General features: G+C 42.4%; 1 protein-coding gene across 4 annotated transcripts in view; it reads left to right on the forward strand.

Moving 5' to 3' along the window:
- The first annotated feature begins 502 nt into the window (after nt 1-502).
- The window catches only part of tmem131l (transmembrane 131 like), a 40616-nt gene continuing 20837 nt past the window's right edge, over nt 503-20281 (forward strand). For 2 of the 4 annotated variants that reach the window (XM_061246441.1, XM_061246443.1), the window contains exons 1-6: nt 503-694; nt 1507-1577; nt 4731-4774; nt 17467-17538; nt 19281-19404; nt 19808-19924. In XM_061246441.1, the coding sequence (XP_061102425.1) occupies nt 571-694; nt 1507-1577; nt 4731-4774; nt 17467-17538; nt 19281-19404; nt 19808-19924 (552 nt within the window). In that variant the 5' untranslated portion in view covers nt 503-570. Of the gene's footprint in view, nt 695-1506; nt 1578-4730; nt 4775-14722; nt 14843-17466; nt 17539-19280; nt 19405-19807; nt 19925-20281 lie in introns of those variants that run through there. The other 2 variants (XM_061246444.1, XM_061246445.1) reach the window with 2 other exon arrangements.

A 20281-nucleotide genomic window follows, 5' to 3' on the forward strand; every position in this document is an offset into this window, starting at 1 on the left:
TTATACGGGATACACAAAAATCTATAGGCATAATAGCCTACTTTTAAGAATTAACAGTTTTTTTTGCTTCGTAAAAATAATTCTGCGGGGGTGGGGGTATCATGAAGGTAATCAAGATAAAATATATTATGTAGATTTTAATTCATACTACAATAAATAGTCATACATTGGCATGTATTATTTATAGGCTACACGTGAGAAATAAACGGAAAACAAAGAGAAAACAGTGATAGGGAGCACGTTACGAGGTTGGCATGACATGACAGCTCAATGTACTATCGCAATTCACTGTTCTTTAGATTTTCGGTGTTACAGATAGCAATTCGCGGTAGTCAATTGGATATTTAAATATAAGACATCAGATGGCTTAATGTATAGTTGGTATTCAATAGAAGAACATAGCAGATGAGCCCTTGTAGGCGGGTAGCCTACTCTACACTGTGCAAAGCGAGAGGGCGAGGAGTAGGGAGGGTGTGTGACTGCAAGTGGAGGGTGTGTGAAGGGGAGGGCGAGAGAAAGGGAAAGCATACAACGCGCAGCAAAGCACGGTTGCGAGCCGAACCGAGCAGCATGGCGGGGCTGAGGGACTTCCAGCAAGGCGGCAACTGCCATAGGAAAACGTGGATAAATATTCTAATTGGAATCTTGCAGCTGATTTTAACCTACGCCGAGCAAAGAGGGGCACAGCTACAAGGTCTGGGCAACACATTCGCTTTTCTACGTAGCTAGCTATCAGGCTAACCGATCCATTGTTGAAATGTTTCAAAGGAAAGAGCGGAGTGACTGCTGACTTTGACACCAGCATTTAGACAGAAGTCGTGCGGTGAAAGGGAATGCTTATTTTATTGTCTATTATTTTATTTAATACATACATATATAAATGATAATTATTTATGCTGTGTATATTCAGGGAAATATAAAGATTGTATTTTTAATTAGAAACTATCCTGATCAATTTTCGCCAACCTTCATCCAGAACAAATCATTATTGTTCATAGCGCAGTTTCCTGTATTGATAGCATCGCTCGGTTAGCTAGCAAGCTATATGTGCAGCTAGGGTATGTACAGCATAGGCGATCACACAAAGTGTCCCGTTTCAAAGAAAACTAGATATCCACATTAGCTAGTTTGGTGCAACGCAATACCATTAACTAGCTAAGTATACCGGGATTTCTACTCGGTTAAGTTTTATTATTTGTGGATTGGCCGCGGTAGCTATAGTTAGCGTGTCAGCTAACTTAAAGAGGGTGCTCGTCATAGCTCCCCGGTCCCCACTAGATTTCGAGCGAGCTACCTCCAGTCCTCAAGTCATACACCTCTTTGTCACATCATAATTCAGATAACCAGTTGGCTTTCTGACTCCATAGCATTAGATTGCTGTTTTGAAGTAACCCATGCCTTCTATTTTCGTGGCGTTAGTCATCAAGCTTACAAAACATCAGCATGCGTTTTGACACTGTTTACTTTCTCAGCCAAGTTGACTCGTACTGTTTTGTCGTACCCCAGCACTTTCACATATGTCCGGCGTGGTCGAGGTCTGGCAGGCTGAAGAGGCAGAATTACTAGTCCCTCCACTGGTAAGCTGTCAGCTGCAAATGCATTTAAACATTGTACCGCATTTTCGATACATCAGTCTAAAGATATGAAAGCCCTTTCAACTGACTGTCGGTTTGGAAGGCAGAAGAAGGAAAGTAATGAAGTGGTTGGTATTGTAGCTCAAGTGATGTAACTTGAAAGTTAATTTAACAACACAATATTACTTGCAATCGGGGTCTGTTTGACCATTTAATGTAAACATTCAATAGATTGCTTGCTGGTCGTACGCAAATCAAATTGACGGTGTCTTTTTGTTGCTGCGCTCAGACCGTCGGTATACAGTGCAGTGCTGAACGGAGGGTTATTGATAGTGATGAAAGAGCGGGATCAGAGCGAAATCAGCCAGCACAGTCCCGACCACCTGCTCCGAGAGTGCCATGTGGCCCTTGGTAGCGCGCGGGTGTGCACAATGCATGCTGCGCGGATTTAACGAGTTTGAGACCCTGTGCATCAAAAATCCGATTAGTAATCCAAACCCACAGTTTCAAAAGCATCATTTGATATTATTTTGTGCTTTGGTTTAGTGATCTGTTCTGTTACGTAAAACAGATTACATGCTTTTTTTTTTTTTTTTTTTTTTTTTTTTTTTAGCACAGCAGCGGTGTCATTGCATTTTCTTAGATTACATTGTGCACTATATTGCTTCCATTCCATTTTACAAGCTAAATCATTTTTTGGAATTCTTATGCCCTCCAGTTATTTTAGCTATATATCTTATCTGGTGGTTTATCTATATATGTGATTTGGAGAATATGATGTTTGTTCGGCCTACTGTATTTTAGATGGGCTGCAGATATTATACACTTTAAACATGTAAAAAGAAAAAATCAAGACAGACTGTTTGCAATAAGGCACATTCTTTCCTTTCCTCTAAACAAGATTCATTTAAACAACATTGAAGCTCAAAAGAGGAATTACATACTGTAGTATATACCCTATAAAGGGTATTTATTGTGTAGAAGTCTGTGTTGTGTTACTGGTTTTCTTTAAAGAAAGGTGGAATTCAGGCTACTGAAAATAAATTGCAGTAGATAGATATAGGAGAATTTTCATAGGAAATATAGGAGACTGGGTTTTTAAAACCCCAGCCCTGCCCTGAAAAGCAATGTGCACAAGATTGAATGTGTTGAGCTGTTTACATTCCATAGTGTTTATGTCACATTGAGAGACAGGTTTCCCAGGTGCTTGAGCAAGCATGCTAAACTAGAAGTGGAAGCCCCTGTATGTTTTGGTGATTCGTTACATAACCCAGCAAGCACTAGGCAGAGAGAAGAAACGCAAAACTATTGGACCAGATCATCTGTCACTTTCTTATTTGACACTTTGCCCTTTATTAATTTTTTACAATTTGTTTTGATAGCTTCGATTAACATTTAAAAACATGTACATTTAAAAATGCTTAATGGAAGTTTGCACGCCTGTTAGAGACACTATGGTAAAATAATGCTTGGAAACTGTCATCATACATAGCTGCACATTGACTTAGTGTCAGACAGTACGAATGGAATGAAATGGGCTACATCATTGTTCAGCATTGCTTCATGTTCTGGTGGGCTGTTGGTTAACTGCTGAATGACCTGTATTGTAAGGGAGCTTCTTTATGGGTTGTGTGCCAGTAGGATATGAAATTGAAGGGGCGGTGTAAACATTTCGGCCCCTGGCTTATGTTTCCATAAAAGGTACTTGTGTAGTCACTGTACTTAAATCTCTTACCCTCTCCACATCTTCCACACAGGCAATTTTACACATGCTTTCTTTCCACAGAATAAGCAAACTGAAGCTCCACTGCCAGCCATGTGTTATATTTATGATGTCAGGGTATAGCCTGGATGTCTTGTGTTGCCATGGAAACATGTCTGTTCAGCCTTAGTTGGGAGAGCCAGGCTGAAGATAGTTTATGATCTTTGTGTAATGTACATCTCCCAATCTCTCCAACTTAGCTAGAGTCATATATTAAAACAGTGTTTCACATTTTATTGGCTTATATGATGACAAGTGTAACTAATTGTTCTCAGTTATTGTATTGCATAAGTGTAAACTAGTAGTGGTGAGTGACTGTAATGCTTGACTGTGTTAGTCTCCCAGCTTCAGTTTACAGCTTTTAAAGATCATCCATCATTGAAAATGTGTGTAGTTACTTGACTATGGCATTTTGTGAGCATTCACAAGTAATCAACACCTTTAGCATCCACATAAATCGGTTTTCAAGTGAAATTCCTTTAGAAAATGATTCCATTTAGACCTGCACTGCACAGTGAATTGAATTCCCCTTGTTCCATTAAAGAGGTGAATTTCAATGCTGCTTAATTTTGCAGACATACTGTAGTTTGCGCAGTGGGTAGTTGCAGAGTCTATGCAGCATATTTCACTATAAAATTACCATAATATTTACTTAGTAGTTGACCTTACTGTATGCAGAGAAACTATTGCAGCTTGTACATGACACCAGCAGTTGTAAATGCCAGACTGTTGAGGCCAAGGACCATTGCAAAAGTCCCATGTCCCAAGCCTGGTTAGGCATGAACAGGTAGATTGTATCCCTCAGTTGGTCCTCCACAAGATGCACTCAGCTCAAGGTACTGTCTGCTTAAGATTGCCTCAGCTACATATGATTAAGGGAAACTACATCCTAACTCATTGTTATTGTATTTTATTACTCCCTCCACCGTTGGAACATAATACAATTTGTGGTTGTTTTGATGCCTCAATTGCTTTTCCCAGCATCTGAAACACTGATCTTTGTCTTGGTTATGCTTTGCTATGATATTAAATGTGGCTGCCTATGTGAATCAAAACATTACATTTGGGAAGGTTTTTCTAGGAAGTGACATGGGTGTCCGGAATATTGCTTTGCATTTGCCACATAATGAACACCGGCTGACTGTTATTTATTTCTTAATTTTAATATTTATTGTAATATTTATTACAGTTCTTAATAAATGTTGGTATGTAAGGAATGTTATATTAGTGTTTTTTGTTTTGTTTACAGTATGTGTGTATTTTTTGACTACTGCTATTGTCCGATGTGCAAGTAGTTCTGTGATTGGTTGGATGTGAAAGCTCTAGATGGTTTGTAAGATATCTTTTGTTGAGGTTTTAGAAGGTAATTATTTATTTTTTATCGCTGCTTGTAGGCTGAAGAAGACCACAGCAAAGAGGGACTACCGCAAGAGGAGAGGTAAGATCCCTTCAATCGTCTTGCACATCTAAGAGACGGATGGAGTGTGGAGTTTGGCTAATTGCATGAATTCTGTATTGTATTGTGTAAAGACTGTGACTCATTTCTTGACATGGCCAGAAAGCATTTTATATGAGGTCAGAACATTTTACAATACTAAAACTAATGGGCATCAACTTGTATTTTGCCTTACTGGAAATGGGAACTTCTCAGCTGTATGTTTAATTATTTAAATGTTTAAACCAGCATGTTGTGCCTTTTTGCGTTAGTCGGTGTGGTGGTTTTATGCTATCCTGAGAACACTGATGGAATTGTGGAATTCAGTGCTTAATACGGCAACTCTTAAAAATATGAGCTTTTTTTATCTATGTTTAATTTGAAAGGGCTCACTGTGGGAAACTAGGCTTTATGATAATGTTCTGAAACGTGAAATGTAATGACGGAATCCACAGGTGCACGCTAAGCATCCTCAGCTGGTGAAAATCCTAAAATCTGCCTGCTGGCTAGGTCGAACTATGGCAGCATGTCAGAGACTGCCGTCTGTGGCTGCTGCAAAGCCTTGGAATAGCTCAACTCTGTCTACCTCAGTGACACCATGCACACTGTCATGATCTTGCAGCTATTTGGGTGTTTTATTTCAAAATAAAAGTTAAGTGCAACTGAATAAATTAAGCATTATCATACATGTCTTGTATGATAATCATAAAAGAAATTGAATGATTTAGGAAAATAAATTCTTAATGAGTGATCAAGGTGATCTGCATTAAAAAAGAGAGCCAACTTTCAGTTGAAGCAGATGTCAGAACAAAGCAATAACTGAAAACCTCATCTCACACCTCAGATGTATGCGACGTCCCTGCTTGATGATTATTTGAGTTGCTGCTGTGGCTTCATTATCCAGTGAATTTGTGTTTGTTTTCATGCTGTAGTTTTAGAACTGGCCAATAGATCTATCAACTACTCTGGCAGCATACAAAATACCATCCATTTATAACATAAACAGAGCATACAAAATACCATCCATTTTGACTTTGCAGTAAGTGCACCACCTTGCGCTTATTATGTGTGTTTGGCAATAGCACCTAATTGCATGGAACCAACTCCGTGGCATCATTGTAACATCATTGTCATTATACTCACAACCATCCTGGGGTCACTATTCCCATTTGAACTTATGTGTGTCACCCCAACTGCCCATCCTGCTGTTTTCCAGTCATTGTGTTTATTACATTCACAGTGTAAACTTGTGTGGGTTTTGGTGGTGTGTAGATGTTGATACACGTGAGAGTGTTAAATTACATGTACAGTGTCACCTCTGTGAAAACATATAATTGAGAACTATAGCACTCCTCGATTCTCTTTTTGTGAGTGCCTTATCATACCATCTGTACAAAGTCAATCTGGTGCCAATAATCATGTAACCATCACAGTCTTAAAATGAAACCCAGAAGCGTGCTACCTTAGCAGTGTTAAAAGTATCACCGACTTTTGAAATGGATGAAAAACAACTCTTTGCATTTGGAAATCGGTGGAGCAGAGAGGACATGGTTTTTATTTTTGGCACAGGCTGGTATTTGCACGTTATTAAAATATATCAGCTGCTTGCGCTGTGAGTCTACTCCTCCTAAAGCAAACACTAGACACCACTTCTGCAGAGCGGCAGCAATTAAGAGAACAGGCCGGCTGTGTGTGAATTTATTACCCTGCATTAGGAAGAGGTTGGGTCAGTCTGCTCAAAGCGCTGCCCTGGTTCTGCTGTGAAAACCACAAAGTGCGAGATCCGCTCAGCTGTCGTCAGCTAGCGCAGCACTGAAAAAGCCCTTCTTGTGCAGTGTCCTTGCATCCCTGCTGCAGCCTTGCTTCTGTAGATGACCCTCGCTGGCTATCCTTAAACGTAACAGGGCTCTCCTCGTCATTGCCACGGCAAGTGATGATGTGAAATGATCAGTTTCCCAGGTTGTCTGTGCTGCCTGGCCAAAATGCTACTCTCTAACTAAAGTGTAAACTGTGATGTCATCTCACAAGGCCGTTGCAGGCTCTGCAGGGGGTATGTGAAATGCGGGCAAATGTTGTGAGATCGGAAACCAGCTCAGAATGTGTAACAATGCTTAAAAACTCAGCATGAAAACGGTGGAGCCAGTGGAAATTTACCGTAATAAAACAGTGCAGTTAATTAAGGTCGGATAATTTAACACAGAGGTTTGTGCCCTAATTCGGACAGAAAAATAATCCAGAACCTCTGCATTGAAAAGTTTGTCTTAATTATGGAGTTTGCTTTATATTTACAAAGCAGCAACATGCTTTAATATGACTCTTAAAAAACATTTATTTCTCTGCTTCTCTGACTTCCTGATTATTTGAAGGCTGTATTGTTCCGCTATGTACGGAGTTACACTAAAAAGTTACAATTAGAGGGTTTATGTTTTTAAAAAGTTCCAGTGATATTTTTTTGCCCTGAAGCTAGATGTTTGCATAGGCAATGTTCTGAGTACATTTTGGCCTTTACCCTCTCTCGCCATATCTTGGCCATGTTTATTTGACCCAGAACATGTCATTTGACAATATATGAACTACCCAGAAGGGCTGCTACTGTACCAATGGCTGGAAAGCAGCTCTTATGTAAGTGAAAACGACAATAACTCCGAAGTGAACACTCAAAGCGATCTTGTCCCGAGCAGAACACTGTGAGTCCACCCTCACTGTTTGTTCTACCAGCGTGTGAACTTCACACTCAAATGAGTTAGCGGGTGGGGTCGGGTGTATGGGAGACCCTTATGTAAGTGGAATATACTGCAGTGTATTCAAACAAAATATATTACAAGATCACAGTATATTTCACAATATATGAACAGCTAGATTAATGCTGCTATTAGATATTACAATATTAAGCCTTTGACTGTAAAATGTATGTATCATATACATTTCACAAATGTATCATTTATAAAAACTGTTTTAATAAGACGCCACATGCTGTTGACAGCTGTGTTTTTAATGCATAACTTTTCTGGTGCTGTTAATGGCAGCCGTTTGTGGTTACTCAGAATAAACTTAACAGCTTGCACATAAAGATGTTCATGACACAATCATACCCATGTTCCCCGTGTGAATGCTTTTAGCTGCTGATCATTTCGTCTGCTTGTGGCCGTGAGGTTTCTGACGGCTCCAGTGCTCATACGATATTGAGGAGTAGCACTTTCCTTAGATTCTGACAATGGTAAATAGAAGTGGGAATTTACAGGCAAAGGGAAATTTAAAAGAAAAAAGTCACACCTTGCATCATAACATAAAATGTATCGTGGTTTGGATTTTTAAGGACTTGTTTCTGCTTCGTCTGGCATATCAGCATGTCTCTTAGTGCCTTGTTCTAAACCACAGCGTTGTATATTCAGCATCTTCGTAGTTAATGCCATTTCCGGATCTCTTCTCTGTTTGGGTTGTTTAAATGAAGGGACTCTGGCGTCAGGGCTGTGGGGAGGTCCCCCGTGTTACTTCTAACTTCTCACACACACACCTACAGACACATACACACACATACACATGCACACACACATACACATGCACACATACACACATTTACATTACATTTTAGTCATTTGGCGGACGCTTTTAATCCAAAGCGATTTACAAGTGCATAGGTTCTTCCACAAGTCAAAGCATCACATCCATAACTAGGAAAATACATAGGAAGTGCTGTTCTAAACATAGAGTCATCATAAGTGCAATTTATGTTGGGGGGGGGGGGGGTTAGACAAGAGGGATAGGGATATCAGAAAGGGGGGCGGGGGAAATCAGGAGGGAGGGCTAAGGTAGAGTTTGAAAAGATGTGTTTTTAGTCTGCGTCGAAATAGGGGGAGGGATTCTGCTGTCCTGACAGTGGTAGGCAAGTCATTCCACCACTGAGGAACCAGAACGGAAAACAGGTGTGAACGTGCAGCTTGACCGCCAGGTGCTCGTAGTGAGGGAACCATAAGGCGACCAGAGCTGGCAGACTGGAGTGGTCTAACTGGGGAGTAGGGAGTGATCAAGGATTGTATGTAAGGTGGGGCAGTCCCCTTAGCAGCCTGAAATGCCAACACTAGGGCCTTGAATCGGATGCGTGCGGCAATAGGAAGCCAGTGGAGGCCAATGAGAAGCGGGGTGACATGAGCCGACCTGGGCTGACTGGTGATCAGGCGGGCTGCAGCATTCTGGACCAGCTGGAGGGGCTTGATGGCACACGCTGGGAGACTGGCTAGGAGGGAGTTGCAGTAATTCAGGCGGGAAATGACGAGCGCCTGGACTAGGAGCTGGGTGGCTTTCTCTGTCAGGAGATGACAGATACAGCGTATATTGTACAGAAAGAACCTGCAGGTTCTGGCAGTGGAGGATACTTGTGGAGCCAGGGTGAGGCAGTTATCAAGAGTTACCTCAAGATTCTTTGCCTTACGGGAGGAGGAAACTACAAAGTCCTCAACAGTCAGTGAGAGGTCGATTGACGGAGAGGACTTAGCCGGGATGTAGAGAAGCTCAGTTTTGGCAAGGTTAAGCTTCAGGTGGTGGGAAGTCATCCACGCAGAGATATCAGCCAAGCAGGCAGAGATCTGCATGGTGACCTGGGTATCGGGGGGGAAGGAAATAAAGAGTTGGGTATCATCAGCGTAAGAGTGATAAGAAAAGCCATGGGAAGAGATAACAGAACCAAGAGACATGGTGTATAGCGAGAAGAGGAGAGGACCAAGAACTGAGCCCTGCGGGACTCCAGTTTGTAGGGGGTGAGGGTCAGAGACTGAGCCCCTCCAAGTCACCTGGTAGGAGCGACCAAGCGAGTGCAGATCCTGTGACACCCATCCCAGTCAGCGATGAGAGAAGAATCTCATGGTTGACTGAGAATCTCATGGTTGACTGTACACACAGTACACACACACCTACACACACATACCCATACACACACATACACACACACACACACACATACATACACACACGCACACACACATACACTGCCTCTGTTCACTTATTGCACTTGACTATGGGATGTAAAGCACATAGAGCATGTTTATGCGGGGGTTATTCTGGTTATTTTTATATATATATTATCATTCATTATTTTGTGGTGCATAGTAACCATATACCGTCTCGGGTGCCTCTCGAGTGCCAGCCGGCAGTTTGGTTTTTCAGTCAGCAGCTTTGGCACGTGTCAGTCATTGATGCGGTAACATTCGCAGGATGTGGGGAAACACGGAACACAGGGCTTCCTGTACGGGGCACTCCCGCCACCATCTGAAATACGGGATATCCAGGACTGGACTGCCGGCAGGCATTTACACTTTTGCTTCCGGGTCATTCTGTGAAAAATCAACCTGGGGTGTGGGGGGTGACCACTCCAATTTCGCTCAGACTTTGTCTTAATTCTCTTTATATACAGTACCAGCCAAAAGTTCAAGGGCTGTTTCTCCTGAATAATTCTTCCGTTGAGCTCAACAGGAAAATGAGTCTGGGGAAATGTCCCTTGTAGTATGTACAGCATATCTGGCAGCAGCACAATGGTCTGATACCATGCACCCGTGATGAAATAAAGCCACTTAGTCAACAAGTGTACAGTATTCCATACTGTTTTGGTGCAATTTACAGCTCAATCTAGTCCCACCCCCCAGAGATTTGTATGACAATCTGAAAATATGATATCCAGACTCGGGTGATGTTGATAGGTCACAGACTTCAGGAAGTCATTGTATGCAAACAATATGCAACCAAATACAAAACATGACTATTTTTATATTATGATAATTTGCTTCAAACATAAAAAGTACTGTAATTACTACATGGTCAAACAACTTATGTACAGAAATACCTTTTAATAAAGGCTGAGAATCTGCACTTTGACCACATATGTATTTACAAACCAAGAAAATAAAACATTAATAGGAAAAAGCAGAAAAGGTTAGGGTGTGACTGGTACTGTATGCAATAGAGGACATGCAAAACATTAACCTCATTGGATCTATCATTCTGGAGATTTTAAGTGAAAAGTGAGGCTTGTGTCGATTTTGGAGCGTCATGTCTTTGGCATTAAAACAGGGGAAAAACCTGATCAAGTGTACTCTGACCTTTCTGTCTCTTTTCAGATTTAGATTCATTGCTAAATGAGAAAAAAAGATTACGAGTGAGGTATGGCAGTTTTACTCATTTCAAGATTTTCCGATGGGGTAAGGTAACTTAAGAACTTAAAACAAGCTAATATTTTCTACTTGGGGAGAAAAAAAGAGAGATTTTAAGTCTCATTACAAGAATAAAAAGACATTTTGCATTGTAGACTGTGAGGAATGTGATATTTGCAGGTGTCATCACTCACAGTGTAACAACATTGTTATAACTTTAGAAATGACCTCGTAATATGGGTGAGTAAAGCGCATGTAGTAACCAGTGGGGAAGTGGGTTGTGTAGCTGCACTTTTCAGTATCCAGCTGCTGGGAAGTGGCTCAGTGACATGTATCTGCTACAGAGCGCTGACTCCGATCTGCTTTCCACAGCCAGGGCCAAAGCCTGCCCTCACACTCTCACACTCTACCGGCAATGGCAGGGAACGCCATCTGGTTAAAACAAATGAAAATATACTCATACGCATTGACGTACTGTACTGTTTTTGCAATGCAATGCATCCATTCTTGGTAAGATGTGAATATTGTGCCATAGATGGAGGCTAAGGGATTAAGTGGAGCTGTGCTTTTAATCAGAAGGCGATGGTTGAGTTTGGCTGAGCCGCAGGATGTTATGTGTGTATTCAGCGTCTAGCATTTCTCAGATCTGTATTTAGAAAAGCATGTGTGGGAGAACTTTTTTTTAGAATGTTTTTTCTGGTTTTTGAGTCATTTTGCTGATTGCTGTTCATTTGTACAGTGTAATAAAGATCCACCATGGACAATGCTTAAAAAGGGGCAGTACTGCCTTCTGTAACCTACAGTACTACTGGCACGACAGTTCTCTGTGAGACTGAGAAATTAGGGGTGGGACATTTTATGATTTTCTCTACATCTTGACCAGTTGATTTGTCCTTCCATTTACTCAAGTCACCATAAAAAGCACCTGACAGCTCTCGGTTTCATTTGCTAAAATTATCAGTAAGCTGGTTACTGTGCAGTGCTGGTTTAGTGCTGTGCTGGTTACTGTGCAGTGCTGGTTTAGTGCAGTGCTGGTTACTGTGCAGTGCTGGTTTAGTGCAGTGCTGGTTACTGTGCAGTGCTGGTTTAGTGCAGTGCAGGTTACTGTGCAGTGCTGGTTTAGTGCAGTGCTGGTTACTGTGCAGTGCTGGTTTAGTGCAGTGCTGGTTACTGTGCAGTGCTGGTTTAATGCAGTGCTGGTTACTGTGCAGTGCTTGTTTAGTGTAGTGCTGATTACTGCAGAGTGCTGGTTTCAGCGCTGGATTAGTGCAGTGCTGGATTATTGCAATGCTGGTTACTGTGCTGTGCTGGTTTAGTTCAATGCTGCTTTAGTGCAGTGGTGCTTTAGTGCAATGCTGGTTTAATGTAGTGCTGATTACTATGCAGTACTGTTTTAGTGCAGTGCTGGTTACTGCAGAGTGCTGGTTACAGTGCTGATTACTGTGCAGTGCTGGTTTAGTGCAGTGCTGGTTACTGCAGAGTGCTGGTTACAGTGCTGATTACTGTGCAGTGCTGATTTAGTGCAGTGCTGGTTACTGTGCAATGCTGGTTACTGTGCAGTGCTGGTTTAGTGCAGTGCTTATTACTGCAGAGTGCTGGTTACAGTGCTGATTACTGTGCAGTGCTGATTTAGTGCAGTGCTGGTTACTGTGCACTCAGTGGTCTCTGTACAGTGCTGGCACATCATAGCCGGGAGTGCTCATTTTAATTTAGTTTAAATAATAATAGAAAAATAGTAATGAGGCTCTACATATGAGCTGACTACAACAAATGTGTTTCAGTGTTGCATGCCCACCCAGTGTCTAGACACTTTGCAGAGAGGTTTTAAATGCTCGGAGGTTATCTTAATCACAGTGTGTAATCGGCTGCGCCCACCCATTGAACACAAAATGTTCTCACAATGTTACTGGAATGTTTTGTCAAAGTTATAACCTCGCCACAACATGCCTGCTTCAAGTCCTTTCCGTTGCTCCTCCAACTCCTCTCCAGAGTATAAGGGCGAATGTGATAAAAGCCCTTTGGATGAGATTACAGCACAGATTCGAGCTCCTGGCTAACACTCGGGCCTGTTCCAGCAAGCACTCAGACTGCAGCCAGCTTCCTGTTTTACATCACACAGGAAATAACCACTCCAGGCATGCATGTACGTCTAATGTATGGTGTGTATTGTGTGTGGGAGTGAGCATTTGTCTGTTCTCCGTCAGAGTGAAATTTCAGCAGAAAGCACTTTCCTCCAGTGCTGCATTGTTGTTTATGGGCCAAATTGCCTGCACTAATGTGAACCTAAATTTATCAGTGCAAGTCCTATTTTGATATGACCCATTTATTACTTTAACCCTTAGCTACTGGCTGGCTTCTGGTTTCATGCAGGGTGTACTTCTACAGGTAACCACTAGCGACTACTGATTCCGGGTTCAGAAAACAACACTGCCCAGCTCTGCGCTATAGACTGATACCATGATACGACTGTACAAATTCAAAATGGAGAAAAAAAATGTGCTTGTCATCAATAGGCTTTTATTTAACCGTATGTTTAGCTTCATCCTGGTCTCTCTTTGTTGACAGCGCTGTAAGGTATGTGCCTGTGATGGCCTTAGCCTGTCAGCTCTTCCCCTCAGTGGTGTTTTTCGTTGTGAGACATGTTTGAGCAGAGACGCGTACTGCTGAACACGCCCACATAGACGCTTTAACCATTCGGTCGAGTGAAACAGAGTTCCCATGTTCCCCAGTCCCTCCTCCATTCATGTCTTAAGGGATTTAACTTCTGAGGTTTGTGCTCTCATAGACTCTTATCATTTTTTTATTGAACTGCTTAGTGCTGTGTGGGCCATAATCAGCCGCTCAGCGATTGGGCTCCTTTGACGAGTCAAGGGTTGTCTTTATGGATCTTGATGTTTCGCAGTCATTTCATATGGCAAATTCCATGTGAGTGGAAGAAAATGAAACCCAGATGATAGGCCAGATCACGACCCCCTTAAAGGGAGACGGCATTAATGTGCCCCCTAAGCAGAAATCCAGTCGCGTCCGGGCACAGTGACCTGTGCTTGAACTCTGAGGCGGCAGGGGATTCAGTCTCGTTGCCCGTTAACTGTTTACACGTGGCGTCGCATGTGCACGGCGGGTGCGCTTTTCCAAGGATTCCTGAGGATCTCTGAATGCTATAAGTGACTTGGCAGTTGGCGTTAGGCAATTTGAAATAAGGAGCTATTTATAGTCTGCTTAACCACCGTACACCGGATGGTTTCACAGACGTTTTCACCCTCTGCTAATATAAGCGTGGCTACCAGTGGTTATGGTACATGACTGGGACCCGCAAGGCCCTTAATCCTGCATTGCTCCAGGGGAGGATTGTCTCCTACTTAGTCTAATCAACTGTACGTCGCTCTGGATAAGAGCCTCTGCCAAATGCCAATAATGTAATGTAATGTACCAGGGAGCAGGCGCTGGGCCATACCTGTCCCTCGAAGCAGTGAGGAGGAAACGGAACCTTCTAGAGCAGGGGTGTCAAACTGAATTCCCAGGGGGCCGCAGTGGCTGCGGGTTTTTGTGGTTGCCTTTCAATCAGCTGTCAATTAAGGCCTTGGGAACAAGGTGTGTGGATTCTTTAGCCAATTAAAAACTTAAATGAACCACAGGTGCCAGGAACAACCTGAAAACCAGCAGACACAGCGGCCCTCCAGGACTGGAGTTTGACACCTGTGTTCTAGAGCATTCCACAGCAAGTAGGTTTTAATTTCAACCTTAATTTGGCACACCTGATTGTACTAATTATCAGCTCAACATGAGCTCTAGCTGTTGAATAAGTGTGCTTTGTGAGGGTTGGAGTGAAAACCTATGTTGATATAAGGGAGGCATTGCTCTGCCACTGTTTTGAACATCAAAAGGCTTGAATGTAATTGTTTCAGTGCAGTATTTGCTGTTCATTTACTGTGTAAGTAACAGTATTTATTCATTTCATTTTTTCAGTGTATTATTTTGTTCATAATATCAGGCAAATTGGCTTATGTAATGCGATGCAAATGCTACAGCTGCTAGTAATTGATGAGGTCATTTGAATTTTTGGCTCCATACTTTTCTCTTTAGGCCTATGTGTCAGTTGTGCACTGCAGTTCAGAGGGTTTAATTCACTGGAACCTTTTTTTGACGAAACAGTTTTTATCAAAATCACATGACAATGATGATACACGGCAGATGATTAAACATTTTCTATAAATTATCTCACAGCATTTAAAGGTATCCATTCCAAAGTAATCACAATAGCCTGAGAGAAATGAGCTGATATTACATTTGTGGAATTGGTGTGTTGCTGTTTTCCTTTATCCTGTCATTTTGCATATGTGAGTCTGGCACGGCAGGCTGAAATTGAATGTTATACCAAGAGAAAACCATTTGCGGTGGCTGGCTAGCTCAGTCCTGATTTGACATTTCCACTGCTTACAATGTGTTGACTGCGGTCTAGATTACTAGCTATATTTCTGTTTGTAAATACACCCAGTCTGGGAGTAGTCAACACAGGGCTTACTACCTCACGATGATGAGGAAGTCAGGCCTACATCCTCCACGATGCATGCTGTGCCTTTAACACTCAGTTTCATAGCAATGTCGAGCCCTATCGTCAGACCTCACAGGGACTGAAGGCAGTGCGGCCAGTTTCACACGTTCTGCTGCGTGTGGAGTGGTCGCCTCGTCGACTGCAGCATGTCGTATCTGTGGTCGCTAGCCGTGCCACGCCATTGCGAGGTGCAGGGCATTGGCGTTTCCTGGTGTCCGAATGGCACAGTGACAGGCACACCACACAGACACGCAGATGCGATGGTTGCGGTTGTGGGAGGTTTGTGTGACATGTCGGCGGTAGCACCTTGAGCTAATCGAGAGCTTTTAGAGGCCTGAGATTGCGTTCTTCAACGTGCCTATTTTACTGCAGTTGGAGCAAAGGCATCCGGTCTTATATGTCCGTTGTTTTACATTCTGCTGTTTTCATTGCACTAAATTTCATTACACTTGCTTTAATAATTCTTTTTTTTATTCCTGACACTGCACAAGACTGCTGACTAATAAAGCCTATGATTGATTAGCCTATTGATTTTATGTTCTTGATTTTACTGGTTTTGTAATTTTATGTTTAAATGTTTTTAAATGGTATTACAGCTGTTGGCAGCCAAATTTAACTGAATGATTAGTGAAATGCAGTATTTACTCTGGAGTTGTTTATATGCCAGTTTGTGACTTTGTGCTGCCTTGATTTTCATAGTTGAGTGTGGTTGCACTGAGATGACTGACTGATGGGACTATGGGTATTATTTATAGACGAATGCCCTAAATCATATAACATTTGCCTCAAATATGTAATTTCTCTTGCATTTTTGTAATGAGCCATTTAAGACGCTAGCTGTCTGTTTGCTGGTGTCAACCTGAGTAACAATGAACAGTGTAGCACAGTTCTCAGAAATCTCTGAGAAACATAGAATATGTTGAAAAGCCCTCAAATATTCCACTGTTCTTAAAAAATTACCTGTAGCGCATGTGAAAAGTATGAGTAATGCAGCCTCCACACTTGGCTCAGCTTAATAACATGGTTGGTCTCTTACCGATTCACACTCCTCTATTGCTCTCTTTCTAATTTAATCTTTTGATTATGCGGTTGCTTAATTTTTCATAATTGGCGGTAATAACACAGAGCGACTGTATTGTCTTGAATGTGACATTCTTCTACCATTTCCTGTTGTGACACGGCAACACATAGGCTATCTGATAATGAGGTGTGGATAATGTACCATGCGGTTAACGCTTTTTGTTTCAGGTGGTACAGTTAAATGCAAACGTACAAGATGACATAAACAGGAAGTGGAGTGGGACTGTTCTCCTTTACAAGATGTCTGTTGATGCTGCCTTCTTGTTATTTTGTAGAAAGACATCAAAGACCCACAAAGAGTACAGTAACGGCAAAGAAGATCATTAGCCTCATCTTGGCCTATTTTAAACCCACTCGATAAACCAAATCACAATTCAAAATTATGTGGGGCAGAAACTTGATGGCAAAATATCTGTGGCTTCCTTGAGCAGAATGCTGTTGTGCAAGACAGAAGCTGTTTGCTTATGCTGGGCATTTAATATGAGCCTACAGAATTACAGAAACACAGAAAACAGGTTGGGGCTGAATACCTCACGAGGCTAGCTTGTGCCTCGTTGTGTGAAGTTAGGTCAGCTAACTATGCTGTAATCGGCACAAATTTCAGACCCTGTTAAAAAAACCATGTCAGTAAAGATAATTTTTGAAGCAAGTGTTTTTGTCCAAACTTGTGTGTCTCTTTTGGCCTGGAAGGTGGTGGCTTATTCACATGAAAACAACAGGTTTTGTCTTCATGTTTGGACTTGATATTATCAGTTGGATGGAATGTAAAAATGTCATGTAAAAATTCTGCTGAAAGCCCCATTATGTAATTGGTTTCTGTTCTCTAACATACAACTCTGAATATAGTTGCAATGTATCCAAATCTGATTTTTGGCTTGACTAGGTAATAATGCTTCACATCTCTCTATGTATTTCTCTCTCAGCTCCTCGTTCTATATGGGGGGCAGTGGAAGAGCTCTGCACTTCAAGCCTCCAGTCCTGGACTTTGGGACACAGTGAGTTATTACACACAGCCACAGTTCCGCCTTACAGAACCCCATATACAGCGCCTTATTCATCAACGGTTAATGGCAACCTCAATTCTTGCCCCTAAAATAGTCACAGCTGAAACGAAACAAAAAATGCTAATCTGCTATGTAGAGCAGTATACAAAAACAAAACAAAAAAGGATATGAAAGGATATTAAAATAAGATCGTTTATGTATTAATCTAAAATCAGCAGATGCAAACCTCTATATTTCAGCATTTTCTATGGTTACACGTTATGGAAGTCATTTCTATTACGTAGTATAATTTCTCATGAGGTGGACTGATTTGTATTTTACACTAAATGTGGTTCTCTCTTTAATGATACATTTAGTTCTTTTCACCGAGCATCTGTGTTGCTGAGCTGTTGAAGGGAGTTTCACATCCCGGGTTAAGACCCTTTGAAAAGGGCTGACACTTGTGGCTCTGTGCTTTACCAGGTGGGGCTTTGAGTTAACATCAGCGTACAGGTCAAAGGCAACACCAAATATGGCAGTGGGAGGTTTTGATTGACAGCTTCAGCTCTGGAAGATCTAGTGAAAGTTCTCTTGTCCCACCCTTTTCCCCAAAGGGAATAAATTGTATTAATAATTTCAAGTACACAACACGGCCTATGCAGGCGTCAGCGATTCACATTTACAGTAACAGGACAGCCTTGCTACCACAGCTATATACAGTAGTTCTGGGTGAAAGTGCTGCTGGTTGCTGAGTGGACGTTATTCCTCTTTTTTTTGTCCGTCGCTTCACAAAAGGGAAATTGCAGTGACATCCTCGGTGACATCTTTGGGCTGAAATATCGAGGAAAAGTAGCGCGCGTTCTTGTTGCGTCGCAGCGGACGATAACAGCGACTCGCTCCGAGCGCTGCCCTGCGTGCAGAGCGACAGGGGGACGGACGCTGCGAAGTCGCGCCGTTTGAGAACAAAGCCACGCCCCTCGTCCTTATAAAGAATAGACTTTAAACACCCGGGCAGCAAGGCAGTTTTCGAACAGAAAAAAAAGAAAAACGAAACAAAGGAACGAAGCCGTATTTATATTACGTCATGTTTGCGCAGCGGTGCTCCTGGCCAAATGCCCCTCGTGCTCGCTGTTTAACGTGGCGTGGTTTTAACGCATGACTGCCGCCCGAGACGCTTATCAACGTCTTTGTGTTTAAGTCAACACTGGGGTTAAGGTGCTAAAGGGGTCTGTTACCGAGCGAGATCTTCACAGGCCGCAGGTCGCTTAGCTGTAGCTCCCTCGCCGTGGACAGAACACACGCACTCTTTGAAATGCTACACAGAGGGCCGTGGCACTAAAGGTCATCTTTATTCCTGTCCAAAGACCGCGTCTGTGTTATTCTTCTCTCACTGAAGCTCTCCACATGTCTCCCAGCCGTGCCTTTCATGTTCGGTGTGGATATGTGGACTGGTTTGTGGTTATTTGTTAATTATCTTTTTTTTCCCCCATTGGTTCTCTAATACTGCATGTGCAGTGTCACCATGCAGAACTGCATACTTGCATACTCATTTGTAGCGTTTCTCATCGTTAATATATGATGTTTGAATGTGAGTGTCCATGTGTATATGTGGATTTCATGTCCTCGGTGGTCATTTTGAGAAGATCCCAAGGGGTCCACAGTGCATTTAAAAATAAATAAAGCCTGAGAATGTTCTGTCTTTGTGTTAGGAGTATGAATCTTACTTTTTTTCCCCTCTGTGTTTATTTCTGTAGGCTGCTGGGCCAGCCCCGAGCAGAAACCATATACATTCATAACCCCAGCCAGGAAGTGGCAGTAACCCTGCTGTCCGTGTTTACGTCAAGCACGCATTTACATGCCCCTCCTTTTCACAAAAGGGTGAGTAAGCATTCTGTTGGCAAGGAAGTCACATAATGAGGTAAAAACCAATTTCACATGTGAGACCTAATGTGGCGAGAGCGTGTTCTGAAATTACAAACTAGGAGTTAAATAATCTCTCTCTCCCTCAATCTCCTCTCTCCCTCCCTCCCCCCTCCTTTCTCTCTCCCTCCCCCTCCTTTCTCACTCCTCTTCCCTTCCTCTCTCTCTCTCCATCCATCTCTCTCGCCCTTTCTCTTTCTCCCCCCTCCTCTCTCCCTCTCCCACCAAATGTTTACTGCATAAATCTACAATAAAGACTACAAAACGTAGGCAAGAAGTGTGTTTTGTGTTTTGTTGCACAGCGTGCGTGACAGGTGGGAGGTCAAAAGGTCATCAGCCCACTTGTCCATCTCTGTTTTAGGTGATCCTGCCCCGGGGGAAAGCGTCGTTTAAACTCATCTTCCTTCCTACGGAAGAGGGAAATGTAGAAACCTCACTATTTATAAACACATCATCGCATGGACTCCTGCCTTACCAGGTCAGTAATGTAATGTCAGGGCCTTCAGCAGAATTAAACTGGTTAGCGATGGGAGAGTCAGTTTACATTTCAGTTCAAATTTGGTGGGGCTACTTAATGATATCAGTCAATCACTGAATTGAGCCAATCGTGTTTGGACAAAAGACTTGCACAAGATTTGCACAAGCAAGCCAGCGATTGACACTTCATTGTCGCTCTAACCTATTTGGAGTGCATGAAACCTCACTCTCCTATTATTAAAACTGACTGCTGCATCTAAATTAGTCCAGTACCAAATGTCTGCTGTAGCCTTTGTTGGCTATCGGTGAATGAATGTGTGTTTTGTGGCATTGTGCATTGCGGTGTTTACTTGCGGTT

Source organism: Conger conger, chromosome 6 (genome assembly GCF_963514075.1).
Source record: "Conger conger chromosome 6, fConCon1.1, whole genome shotgun sequence".
Taxonomy (NCBI): Eukaryota; Metazoa; Chordata; class Actinopteri; order Anguilliformes; family Congridae; genus Conger; species Conger conger.